The sequence below is a fragment of the Chelonia mydas genome, chromosome 22 (genome assembly GCF_015237465.2).
Source record: "Chelonia mydas isolate rCheMyd1 chromosome 22, rCheMyd1.pri.v2, whole genome shotgun sequence".
Classification (NCBI taxonomy): domain Eukaryota; kingdom Metazoa; phylum Chordata; order Testudines; family Cheloniidae; genus Chelonia; species Chelonia mydas.
Window position 1 is genome coordinate 15,997,152 of NC_051262.2, and position 12,031 is coordinate 16,009,182.

General features: G+C 41.5%; 1 protein-coding gene across 4 annotated transcripts; it reads left to right on the plus strand.

Moving 5' to 3' along the window:
* The first annotated feature begins 782 nt into the window (after positions 1–782).
* RBM7 (RNA binding motif protein 7) lies at positions 783–9,806 on the plus strand. 4 transcript variants are annotated; one of them, XM_027822923.3, is made up of 5 exons: positions 783–995; positions 3,229–3,391; positions 5,838–5,940; positions 8,243–8,342; positions 9,232–9,806. In XM_027822923.3, exons 1-5 carry the CDS (start codon positions 900–902, stop codon positions 9,667–9,669), a joined length of 900 nt encoding a protein of 299 aa, XP_027678724.1. In that variant the 5' UTR covers positions 783–899; the 3' UTR covers positions 9,670–9,806. The 4 variants fall into 4 exon arrangements, with proteins under 4 accessions (XP_027678724.1, XP_027678723.1, XP_027678725.1 ...); XM_027822922.3 differs by having other exon boundaries at positions 792–995; positions 8,240–8,342; XM_027822924.3 differs by lacking the exon at positions 3,229–3,391 and having other exon boundaries at positions 799–995; positions 8,240–8,342.
* The last annotated feature ends 2,225 nt before the right edge of the window (positions 9,807–12,031 follow it).

Here is a 12,031-nt window from a genome sequence, read left to right on the forward strand (position 1 = left end):
GTGGTAATATCTTTCTTACACTTCCTCATATTTGATGTTGTTGGGCATAATACTTTGTGTCACACCCCTCAGCTATCTGTGTGGTTAGTTTCTTGCTCAACAAATGTCCCTTGCAGCTGCTGGGAAACATTCGCTCTCTCACAGCAACATGCTACATACTGGAGCTCGTGCTTTCTACAGCTTTTCCTTTCCCCCACGTGCTTAAACAGCACATCCCAGACATATAGATTTTAAAGGTCAGAAATTACCATTGTGATCATCTAGGCTGAGTTCCTGCTAAGTAGGTCAAATAATTTCACCCACTGCTTCCTGTATCATTTTACAGTATTGCCAACTCTCACGACAGGAGGTGTTTCTCTGGAAGCCCCAGCTTCTGGAGTCATATGATTATATGAGACTTAACGAAAAACAGGTTTCCAAGCCCGACAGTTGAGGGGAAATGCTTGAACTGTGACCTAAAGGCTCAACATCTGCAAGGCAAAGCAAGCCACCCCCACTTCACCATGATATTTTTGGAATTTCATTATTTTTAAAATCAGCCTCAAGATTTTTGCAAGACTGTGGCTAGCAGAGAGTCGAGCTGGAGCCCACCTCCTGGCCCCCTCCTTCCCTCTCCCTCCTTGGCACCAGCCACTCCCCCAGCAGCACTCATTCCCCTCCTAAAGTAGCCCAGGCAGTGAGAGTGAGGGAGTGGAACACGTGGCTTTTTAATGCCTAGGGCTGCGCATGCGCACAGCGGAGACCCCCCATACTTGTTCCCCAGCCAACGAGCGCATGCGCACGCCCGCCCGCCACCGTAAAGCTCTCCCGTGAAGGCGTAAAGCTCTCGCCCTCAAACGGTTGCGCCTGCGCAATGCACTGCTGGCGCCTGCGCAGTCAGTCGGGGCCCGTGCGTGGAGATGGGCGCGGCGGCGGCCGAGGCCAACCGGACCCTGTTCGTGGGGAACCTGGACCCCCGGGTGACCGAGGAGCTGATCTTCGAGCTCTTCCACCAGGTACCGGCTTCTGCGCTCTCCGGGGGGCAGGGGGCGATCTGAGAGGGCAGGACGAGGCCGGGCGGTTCCCGGCAGCAGCCTTCTCCCCTCCCCCCCGCGATGGGCGTCAGCCCCGCCCCCATCCCAGGCTCCGCCCGCGGGCCCGGGCCGCTCGCCCCGGCCGAGCCCCGCGCGGCCCGGACTACCCTGCCCGTGCCGTCCTGCCCCTCCCCCGCATCGGCGCCTCGCCCCGGCAGGCGGGGCTCCCCTTCCGCAGCGGCCGGGGAGGCTCCCGTGGGGGTCGGTCCCCGCCCGCTGCCGCCGCCCGGCTGAGGCCGGGGTGTCTCCGCCCCGCGCGCTTAGCCCCGCTCCGGGGCCTCCGCGTGCCTCAGCCTGCGCGCGAGCGTCCGCACGGCGCTTGCCCTCCCTGGAGCCGGGTCTCGCCGCCTGCTCATGCGCCCACGCTGCCCTGTGAAGCGGGGCCGAGCCTCCCTGGCGCCGGGTCTCGAGCGCGTCCCCGCCGCACTGCGCAGGCGGCGCCTGGCCTGAGGCTCTGCGCTGCCAAACGACAGGGCTCGGATGCCAGTCACAGCGGGGCTTGGCTCCCCACCCACCCCTCTAGCAGGGCCCTGGGGACCCGGGTCTTGAATGCTTGTTGGCTTCAGTCAGATGGATTTGAGCGTGGACCAAAGGGGGCTTGGGCTCAAACGTGAGTCAGAGCTTGGGCTTAGTTGTGCAGTGTAGACACACTCTGATGTTAAAGCCAGCAATCACCGTTTTGATGATCTAGTCCAGTGATTCTCAAACTTCATTGCTCCGCAACCCCCTCCTGATAACAAAAATTACTACATGGCCCCAGGAGGTGGGATCGAAGTCTCAGCCCGCCTGAGCACCACCGCCCTGGGTGGAGGGGCCAAAGTTCAAGCCTCACCACCCCATGCAGCGGATGGGGAGCAATGCTGAAGCCCAGGGCTTCATCCCCAGCCAGGGGGGAGGGGACCTGTAACCTGAGCCCCTGTGCCCAGGGCTAAAGTCAAAGCCTGAGTCCAGGGCTAAAGCTCTTGGCTTCAGTCCTGGGCCCCAGCAAGTGTAACACCAGCCCTGGCAACCCCATTAAAACGGGTTGTGACCCACTTTGTGGTCCTGACCCACAGTTTGAGAACTCCTGATATAGTCTGATCTCCTGCAAAAGGCAGGTCAGAGAATTTTGCACTTCAAATCCTGCATCAGCACTGTTAAACTCTTACAATTTTATTGCCAGGCTCATGATATTATATGTGGGTTTTTTGTGAAGGCACAACTGCTGAAGTAGATTGAAGAATAATAATACCACATAGTTCTTACAGCACTTTCTATTAGCAGATCTCAAAGCATTTCACCACACTTTAATTTATTGTCCTCAATACTCTGAGGTGGAGGAATATTCTCATTTTTATAGGTGGAGTACTGAGGCAGAGAGGCTACATGAATTAACCAAGGTCATACATCCGACGAAGTGGGTGTTCACCCACGAAAGCTTATGCTCCAATAAATACGTCTGTTAGTCTGTAAGGTGCCACAAGTCTCTTTGCCGCTTTTACAGATCCCGACTAACAGGACTACTCTTCTGATACTCAAGGTCACACAGGAAGTCACCAGTCTTGAACTCCAGTCTCCCTAGTATTAAGATGGTTCAGTGGTGAGGCACTGAACCATCAACTAACACTTTTTTTAAAAAAAACATCTGTCATAATTGTGAAGGAAAGCTTGAAATGTGACCTAAAGGCTCAAACCAGGAAACACAGAAACCAAAACTTAGTATTGTCAGATGTCATGATTTTGAAGCCAGTGTCACTATTTTTGATTGCTTGTGGCTGGCGGTATTGATCAAGCCTATTCCTTGGTCTCTTTCTTCCCTTTCTAATTTGAGGTAGTCTTACCCTTCTATTGCAGTACATGTTTTGTTCTTAGAGTAACATAGGTGGCTTGCGTAACTACAACTGCTGCTTATTACTCTTTGTATTGTGGTAGTGCCTAGAGGACACTGTATCAGGACATTGTATGCACGCATAATAAAAAGATACTCCCTGCCCCAAACAGCTTCACTTAAATACAGATGCATGTAACATTTCTCTGCAGAACTGGCATGTGTGTGGTGTTCTTTGTGTGCTTGCTTATGAGTTTCTTGATTTCCTTTTCCATTTCTTTGTAAGAGTAAAACTCTTCTGAACTTGCTCCATTTTTATTTAACATTTTTTTGTTTCTTGATTTGCAGGCAGGTCCAGTAATTAAAGTTAAAATACCTAAGGATAGAGATGGTAAACCAAAGCAATTTGCATTTGTGAATTTCAAACACGAAGAATCTGTCCCTTATGGAATGAGTCTGCTTAATGGGATCAAACTTTTTGGAAGGCCCATCAAAATTCAGTTCCGATCAGGTATCCATGAAATAAACATTTAAACAATCTAGTTGTTTTAGGCAAAGTGGAGTTATCTTTTCCCCCTTCACAAAAAAACTTGACTATTTATATTTAATATTTTTAGGTAAAAAGGATATTCATTGTAGGATATCAAATTGTAATTCATTTTTCTAATGGTTGGTATATTTGTGAAATGAAGGTGTCAGAACAGATTTGTACACTAGCCTTTCCTTATTATACTTTTCCTGCAGCAGGAGACTTGTCTGTCAGCTCTGCCTGAGCATAAGCTGGTTTGTTTTTGTTTTTTTTAGTGTTAACTTTGATTTCAGGTTTTTGTTTTTTACACTGCAAATGTTGTGTGAATGGTGACTATAGCAATCCTAATCAATTACATCTATGTATTTAGAGAACTTCTACATTTTTCTCAAGGCTGTTCAAATCTACAGTATGCGGGTGTGGGGGGGAAGCTTCCGATTTAGCTGAGTGTATACCCAAAATTGTCTAATAGCATTGAAACAGCAGAAATGGCTCAGACTCAAATGGTGGGATTTGTTTTTCACAAAAGTCCTAGTCTCTGACCTCAGTTTTGACCATTGACCAACAAGTGAGGTCTTGTATTAGTGTACAGGGAGTAATAAGGTTTGCCAGAGAGGAAGGTAAGCAAAAATATAGAGGGTGCAGATTATTGAATATAAGACTGTTTTGGAAATGGATAGGATGGCAAATGAAGCTCTCTCACGTAGGGATAAATTGCTGCTGTTGAACAAATTCAACCAATTCAGGAGAGTTGGAATTTGCATGCTCAGAAAGAGGGAAATCTTTGTTTCTAGTCCCCGTCACCCCCCACCCCGATGCTAGAGAGAGAGGTTTGGAAGAGGTACAGTCATAAGGTTGTATAATGTTCTGGAGGCAACAGTATAGAGTCTGAGTGAATGCCTGGGTTTGCCAGTGGGAGTGACTGATTCCTGAAAAGAGGAAGGAAATATCTATTGGAATTCTTGGATAAGAATGCTCAAAAAGTGGTGGTAATCCTTTAGATCAGTGGTGCCCACCCTTATTACACAGGAGGGCCACATAAACCCAACTTTGTGTGGGTCAAACAGATTAAATCTTAAAATATGTACAAAGTCACCTATATTGATATTTTAAGTTCAGCATGTTTTGTACGTATTTAGAAAACCTGTTAACACACTTGTGCAAACTAAAATGATGTAAGCATGACAAAAAGCTAATAAATTGGCTGTTAGCGTATTATGTTGAAGCAGGCTGCAAGCCTTATGAACTGCTCTGGTGGGCCATAGAATTCATTAACTTTATTTTCTTGGGTTTCATGCAAAAGGTTTATATATGTAGAAACAGATTAGTAGGGTCAGTAAACAATCCATTTAAATATATTCCTGCCTGTTACATAGGTGAAAAAATTGAGTTCAGTGAATGCACAGTTTAGTCATTTGGAGCATAATACAGTACACACTGGAGTCGGAGGCAAAGCTCAGATTAATACATTATGGTAGTATCTAGTGGCTGCAACTAAGATTACTGCCCTATTGTGCTTAGTGGTGTATGGCATAAGAGATGATCCCTGCCTTGATGAGTCCATTGCTTTCAATAGGTGAGTCTCAAACCATTAGTGAAATGGGTTGCCTTAAGAAACATAAGCTTTCCTACAAGGTAAGGAGAGCTCACTCTTCAGGTTTTCTGCTATATGTTTAGATTATCTATTTTATAGCTCCAAGAAATACTCTAAACCGGTGCCTCTGAACCTTTCCAGACCCCTTTCAAGAGTCTGATTTGTGTTGTGTAACCCCCAAGTTTCACCTGACTTAAACTTACAAAATCTGACACAAAAATACAAAAGTGTCACAGCACGCTATTACTGAAAAATTGCTTACTTTTTAATTTACTATATAATTATAAAATCAATTGGAATATAAATATTGTACTTTACTGCTCTGTGTATGATACACAGAGCAGTATAAACAAATCATTGTCTGAAATTTTAGTTTGTACTGACTTCACTAGTGCTTTTTATGTAGCCTGTTAAACTAGGAAAATATTGAGATGAGTTGATGTACCCCCTGGAAGACCTCTGAGTACCCCCAGGGGTACATGTACCCCTGGTTGAGAACCACTGCTCTAAACTCCTCATGCTTTAGTTGGGGGAGGGGTGGGGGTTACAAATTACTGTTACTGGCATGTTAGTGACAGTTGTATCTGATTGCAGTTAAACTAGGTTTACTAGCCAGAATGTTGCAAGTTGATTGCATCTTTACCATTGGGTATTAAAACAATTGCAACACCCTGTTTTGTAAACCTGATTGTGTGCCTCGACGGTTCACTGATGAAACTCCAAAGCTAATTAAAAGCAATGCAAAAGTGTTTCCATCTTCAACAGGTGTTCACTTCTTATCCAAACTTCCATTTGTTCTTTAGGTTGTCTTATAAAATGTTTGTTTTAATTCAGGGAGTAGTCATGCATCTCAAGATGGCAATTCATCTTATTCCCAGCATGGATCTGCTAATACAAGTCCTTCCAGCACACCACATTCAACACCAAATTCAAACAGGTAAAGACTTCTATCCCACCTACCAGCAAGTACTAATCAAATATATACTTTTGTAATTTAGTATATGGTGACTTTTTGCTGTGGCTGCTGTCCTGCTTCTGGGCAGAGTAGCAGTTGTACCTTCTTTCCAGTGTGAGGCTCTCTTCCTATTCATTTATACTGTTTGTAGGTGGAGCACAGTTGTATCTCTTAGGGCAACAAAATAAAAATTAGGAACCTATTGTGAGGGGGGGAAAAAAGTATATGGTGGTTTTGGGTTTTTTTATGAAAACAAGGTTGAAAAATGCATACCCACTGTGAAACACTAGCTTTCTAAACCTTTCCACTTCATATGCTCTAGTGAGCTGTGTTCTTTTAGGAAAAATCTAGTGAAAATAGAAAATTTGTAGTAACTTAGGGCAGGTCTAAACTACTGCTTAAATTAATCTAACTTGCGTCACTTAGGGGTGTGGAAAAAGGCCCCCACGTTCCCTCAGCGATGCAAGTTTTGTGCTGTCCACACAGGTGCTATATTGGCAGAGGATGCTCTCCCACTGACATAGCTTCCACTTCTTGCTGAGGTGGAGTAATTATGCCAATGGGAGATCCTCCATTGGCATAGCACATCTTCACTAGATGCACTACAGCAGTGCAGCGGCACAGATGTAGTTTAGCCTTGCCCTTAGTGTCTCTGGTTTTTGTTCCTCTGTGTTGCTGTAGACCGTAGAGTTTAATTATTTTATTACAAAAGCTGTGTTGTGAAGCTTGATCTGACTTCACAGAACCGGTCAGGTGTATCTCAACTGAAATCCTGCATGTAGGTTTTTAAACAGATCTAAATGAAAGGCTGGGTAAGATCATATTGGAAAAAATAGCTGACACTTAGCATATACTAAGCAAAGCAATCCTGCGTTCCTTCTGTAAAATCAAAAAGGTGCCAAAATTATCAGCTCCAAAATTGGATTTGTGGTTACCAGAGGAATATAGTGTTCAGTGGCCACTATTTGATGGGTTAGTATACCCACTATCAAAAGCAATACTTTTGAGCCTTATGTGGTGATTCACTTAAAACTAGGCTAGTTCTACTCTACATGAGCTGCAACGGAAGAGTTGCAGGTATGCTGCTGAGCTGTAGATGCTTTCTGCGTTGGCAGAAGGGGTTGTCTGTTGATGTAGTTAATCCGCCTTCTGCGAAGCGGTAACTAGGTCCACTGAACTGCATCTATAGTGTGGGTTAGGTTAACTTAGCTACAGTGCACAGGGTGCAAAATTTCTCACAGCTCTGAGTGACATAAATAGGTTGACCTAACTTAGGTGTAGACCAGGCCCTAGTCTCTGGACATGAATACAGTCTTACTGGATGGTTTCTTTTTAACTTGTAAGTTATGACAAGAATGATGTCAAGTACAAGTGTAATAGCTAACTTAAATGTAAATGATCCATGCAGATTTGATTCTTGTTTTGATAGTGTACAAATAAAACTTCAGCAGGTCTTGAGTAACTGAACTATTGAGTATTGTTAATTCATGCAGATGTTTAGAAAATCTTATTGACACATCTACCACAAAAAACCCCCATGGATGTAACTTTGTGTAATTCAGTGGTAAATAGAAATCTCTATCCAGACCTTTTGTGGTGCCATCAAATGAAATTGTGAATTGCCTTTAGCTCAGTATGTTGTTCAAATGATATCACTGAAGTAGTCATAGTGCAAATAGAGTAAATTTATGCAATTCAGCATACAAAAAAATTGCTACCTCCTCTAGTATAATTTGGTTCAGAAGCAGGAAGCAGTTTGTTTTTCCAAATGATACCTTTAGTTACTTTGCATTCCAAACAATCTTTACAGCTTCTCTCCTTATGGAACAGGTATATGTATTCTTAGTGGCCCAAAACCTAATGGTCTAAATAAGTATTGCCAATTAGTAAGAACATTAAAGGTATGCTGTTACCTTGATGGCTAGTCCCTTTTGAGAAAAGCAAAAAGCAGTTTCAGGTTCAATCACTCCTGCCTCAAAGTCCATCTGCCAATTCTTGTGGTCTGAGTCACTTCCCGGTTTAAGCATGTTTTTCTGAGTCACTTCCCGGTTTAAGCATGTTTTTCTGAGTCACTTCCCGGTTTAAGCATGTTTTTCCATTGGTGTGTGAAAGACCCACACAGAAAAGGGGAAATAACAATACACAAAATAAGCAAGCCTTTTTAAAAAAAAATTACAGCATGACTTTTTTTTTAAAAAACACTAATGTAATTAGGCTGCTGATGCCCCTCTAGCTTGCACAATGATGGTTTGAAACACTAAAATTCCTAATCTTTCTTCAGCAGATATGATAGGAGCACAGATAACACGTTAGCAACAGGATTCACATCCACGCAGATGCTGCAGAGGTCTTTCTCATCTCCTGATAACCTTCAGAGACAAATGGTATGTTAAGTCAATAGAAACAGAAAATCTAAACCTAGTGGTCACAAGCAGTAGGTGGATAACACATGAAAGAACACTCTCCTTTTAATTTTAAGTACTTTTTTACTTAGGGATACTTATTTAACAGATACTGATTCACAGGAATGTGTTTATGGAGTGTTGAAAGTATGATTGCAGTAGGTTTACTGTTCCTGCCACTGAAGTGTTTAGTGCCTGAAAACTCTTTGAACCAAAGAGTAACTATAGATAAAGCAATCAGTGTATACGTCTAAACTCACTCTGTGAACCTGCATCCAGTCCTTCTGTTAGTAAGTATTCACATCAAAGCTTTTCAGCTGAGGAGCAAATATTGTTCCACAAAGGACAACTTAGCATCCATATGAATAAAACAATCAGCTCTGATTTCATTGTTTGTCAACTTCTGAAAACAAATGCTCACTTGACAAAAATAGGTCAGTATGTTGTTTTTTGTCTCCTTTGGGTCAACTGTTTGGTATAATCTCTTCAGCCAAAACTATATCTCAAAGAAATTAAATGCTCTTGCTTTTTATTATCCTGAATTTTATTTAGTATATCATTTAGAAGAATTAAGCAGGCCTGGCTCATTAGAGGGATGAAAATACTGTATGACATTAAGGTCTCCAGTAGAGAGTGTGTGGCTGCCATGAATGCTGATGCACATAGTGCATGGTATTCCTCCTGTATTTACTATTTATGTAATGCAGAACTCATAGCCCTTTGTAAGCATTAAAAAACTGTCCTAAATCTTGCACCATGGAGTGCTAAGCTGTTCCATCAGTCATCCAATCTCAGCAGAACCAAATGCTGATTCAGTATCCATCAAATCAGCTAGACTTCTTTCTTGATTAGCCTTTTTTTTTTCCCCCAGATGAATAGTGGTACACGGCAGCAGTCACAATACAGTGGAAAGTATGGTTCTCCACATGCAGATCAGTCCAGTTATATCTCACCGGGGCAGCAGCAGAGTCATTCATTTAATCAGTCTTCAGGCTCACAAATGCAGCGTCGTCCAGATGGATCGTCAGCACAGCGCAAGAACAGGCTGAACTCCCATCCTTATATGGACAGCAGACATTTTAACCGTGAGCAGCGTTTTGGAGACTATGGATCTGATCATTTTTACAGGGGGAATAGAGATGAGTACAGCTATGAAGACAGGAGTCCTCATGATGCTGGATCTGATCACTATTCTAGAGGGAACAGGGATGAGTACTGCTATGAAGACAGGAGCCATGATGGCTGGAGCCATGACTATAACAGAAGAGAGAACTACAGAGATGGCAAATGGCGCCCATCCCGGCATTAGCCAGTATTTAAAGTGGGCTCTAAAGAACTTTTATGGGCTCTCCTCCAGATCTCAAATTGATTTTAACAAAGTGTATAGAGTAACATTGTAAGTTACCTTTTAAAAAACTTTTGTAAAGTCATGTACATTACCTTTTTTTAAAAAAAGCTTCATTTTTATTGTATTAACCTTTCACCTCAGGGTTTTATGTAGAGATGTGCCACAACTTTTTAAAAAAAAAATCAGTTTGGGGGAGGAAGTTGTACAGCTTGGTTGTATTAAAAAATTTTGTATTTTTTGTAGTGTAATTAAAGTCTCTGCAACAAGTCTGGTGGTAATCCCATTAAACAAATTCCTTGTAGTATGATATGTGGCAGTTTAAATATTGAAGACAGTGTTTCATACTGAAATAAAGGTTGCTTTTGAAAATGTATTGAATAGTATTTAATGTAATTGCCCTATAAAAGCTGTGGATAAAACAATTTCAGTGTTTCAAGTTCTTGCATTTAAGGACTTTATTCTCATTTGTTCTAATCTTAGGTCTTCTGATTTGATTTGTTTAAAAATTATGTGCAATAGCCTAAAATGTTTGAAGAAATTTATGTAACTAAAACCATTCAGGAACTGATTACATCCCTTGAAGTATGTTGTCTGTTTTAGAAAATCTGAATTTAGCCTGTGCCTCTTGATGCAAAGAATTTGTTTAATGCACAGGAGAAACAGGTGCCTATTTTATAAATATTTTTTAGATGTATGCCCCTAATTTTTATGCAATATTAACTTTTAAATCAGTTGCTGAATTGTGGTCTGACTGAGCTACAGTATACAAAAGTAATAAGGGTTGATTGATTTTGTTCCAGTGTAGTAACCAAGAGGCTGTTTAGTGACAGGATTCCACATGTATTGAAATCTTGTTTAAATAACTATTCATGTGCCCTGATCACTTTAAGATATGTATTCCTATGTTTCAGTATAGCAATAAACTTTTTTATAAAAGTATTCAGTGAAAAGTTTGAAGTTTGAAGCTGTTTCTCTTCAGTTTGCATCTTAGTGTCTCTCCTATATAGCTAGCAATTGTCAGACTCATGATGGAATGAGAATTGAGTGGTAATTAGAAATACAGAACCACCTAGAAGACTAACTGAAATATCTAGTTTTCAGACTTTTGATTTAATGTCTGAAACCTGAGCAAGTCCATGTAAAAGAGTAGCAGCTGTGTTAGTCTGTACCCATAAAGAGAGTACTTGTGGCACCTTAGAGCATAAGCTTTCATGAGCTACAGCTCACTTAATTGGATACTCCAAACTGGTCAGAATAAGGAAAATAGAATAGTCAGTATTGTCAAGAGGAATGAATATATTGTTTTCCTGAAAGATTTAAAGAACTGACATCACTAAGGACCCCATCCTTCTTTAAAGCCTGGCATTGGATGACAAGTTTTATAGTACAGTAGAGACATAGAGACTAAACTCTAGATTTTAGTAGTTCCAATCTACTTGACATATAAAATGTGTTTAGTTGCTTGTCTCCTAGTCTTTGCATGTTCTCCTATTGTAATTGTCAAGCACCATAATATTAAACCCTAAATGAAACACATGCCATGAAGTTTCCTTTCAGATCAGGCTGATCTGTGTGTTTGAGAACTTATACTATTTTGTTACTAAAGAGGATTTCAGTCTAATATCAGTCTCCATTTTTGACAAGCACAAAAATCCACACAACTATGATAAATTACAATCAGTTATGCAAGGTGCAAGTGATATGAAGAGAAGTAACTTTAATGCTGTGACGCTCTTAGAACATTTTCTGTTATGTATGCCATAAGAATGATGCAAGCCATGAAGCAAAGATGCAGGACTTGATAAATGATATGGCATCAGGCATTTCATTATATGATTGGAAGATTTATAAAAAATTCTGGCAGAAGACTTTTGGAATAACACATGAATGTCTTCCAAAGACTCATCCTTCATTTTACAAGGATCAACCATTTTGTCTTGGCTGTTCAGAGGTTTTTCCCAAATCTGAGGCTATTTAGTAGATACTCAAAATTGATACTTTACTACCAAGTTTTAGTGCATTAATCAGAACAGCAACTGTTTGCAGAGGATTAGTATATATCTGCTAGGGAAAAGGAGATACCAAAGTTTAAAAAAACCTTCCTGATCCATTAAATTTAACATGCAAAGAATGAAATAATAATTTAACTCACCTTTTCCTTGTGTAATGCTAATTCCAGAAAGCTAAGCTGTTAGGATGACCAGTTCTGCTCTCAGAATAAGTTATTGGGCATGATTTTCAGAATAGGTGCAGTGAATTTAATTAGAAGCTAAATGAGCTGCAGGGAAGCCAGAAAACCACATCTTGCTTACAAACTTTGGAT

Excerpts from the sequence above, each read along its gene's own strand:
- RBM7 (XM_027822922.3), top strand. The coding sequence starts at position 900 with ATGGGCGCGGCGGCGGCCGAGGCCAACCGGACCCTGTTCGTGGGGAAC. Across the intron at positions 3,392-5,837 it reads CAAAATTCAGTTCCGATCAG|GGAGTAGTCATGCATCTCAA; the intron begins GTATCCATGAAA and ends GTTTTAATTCAG. Across the intron at positions 8,343-9,231 it reads ATAACCTTCAGAGACAAATG|ATGAATAGTGGTACACGGCA; the intron begins GTATGTTAAGTC and ends TTTTTCCCCCAG.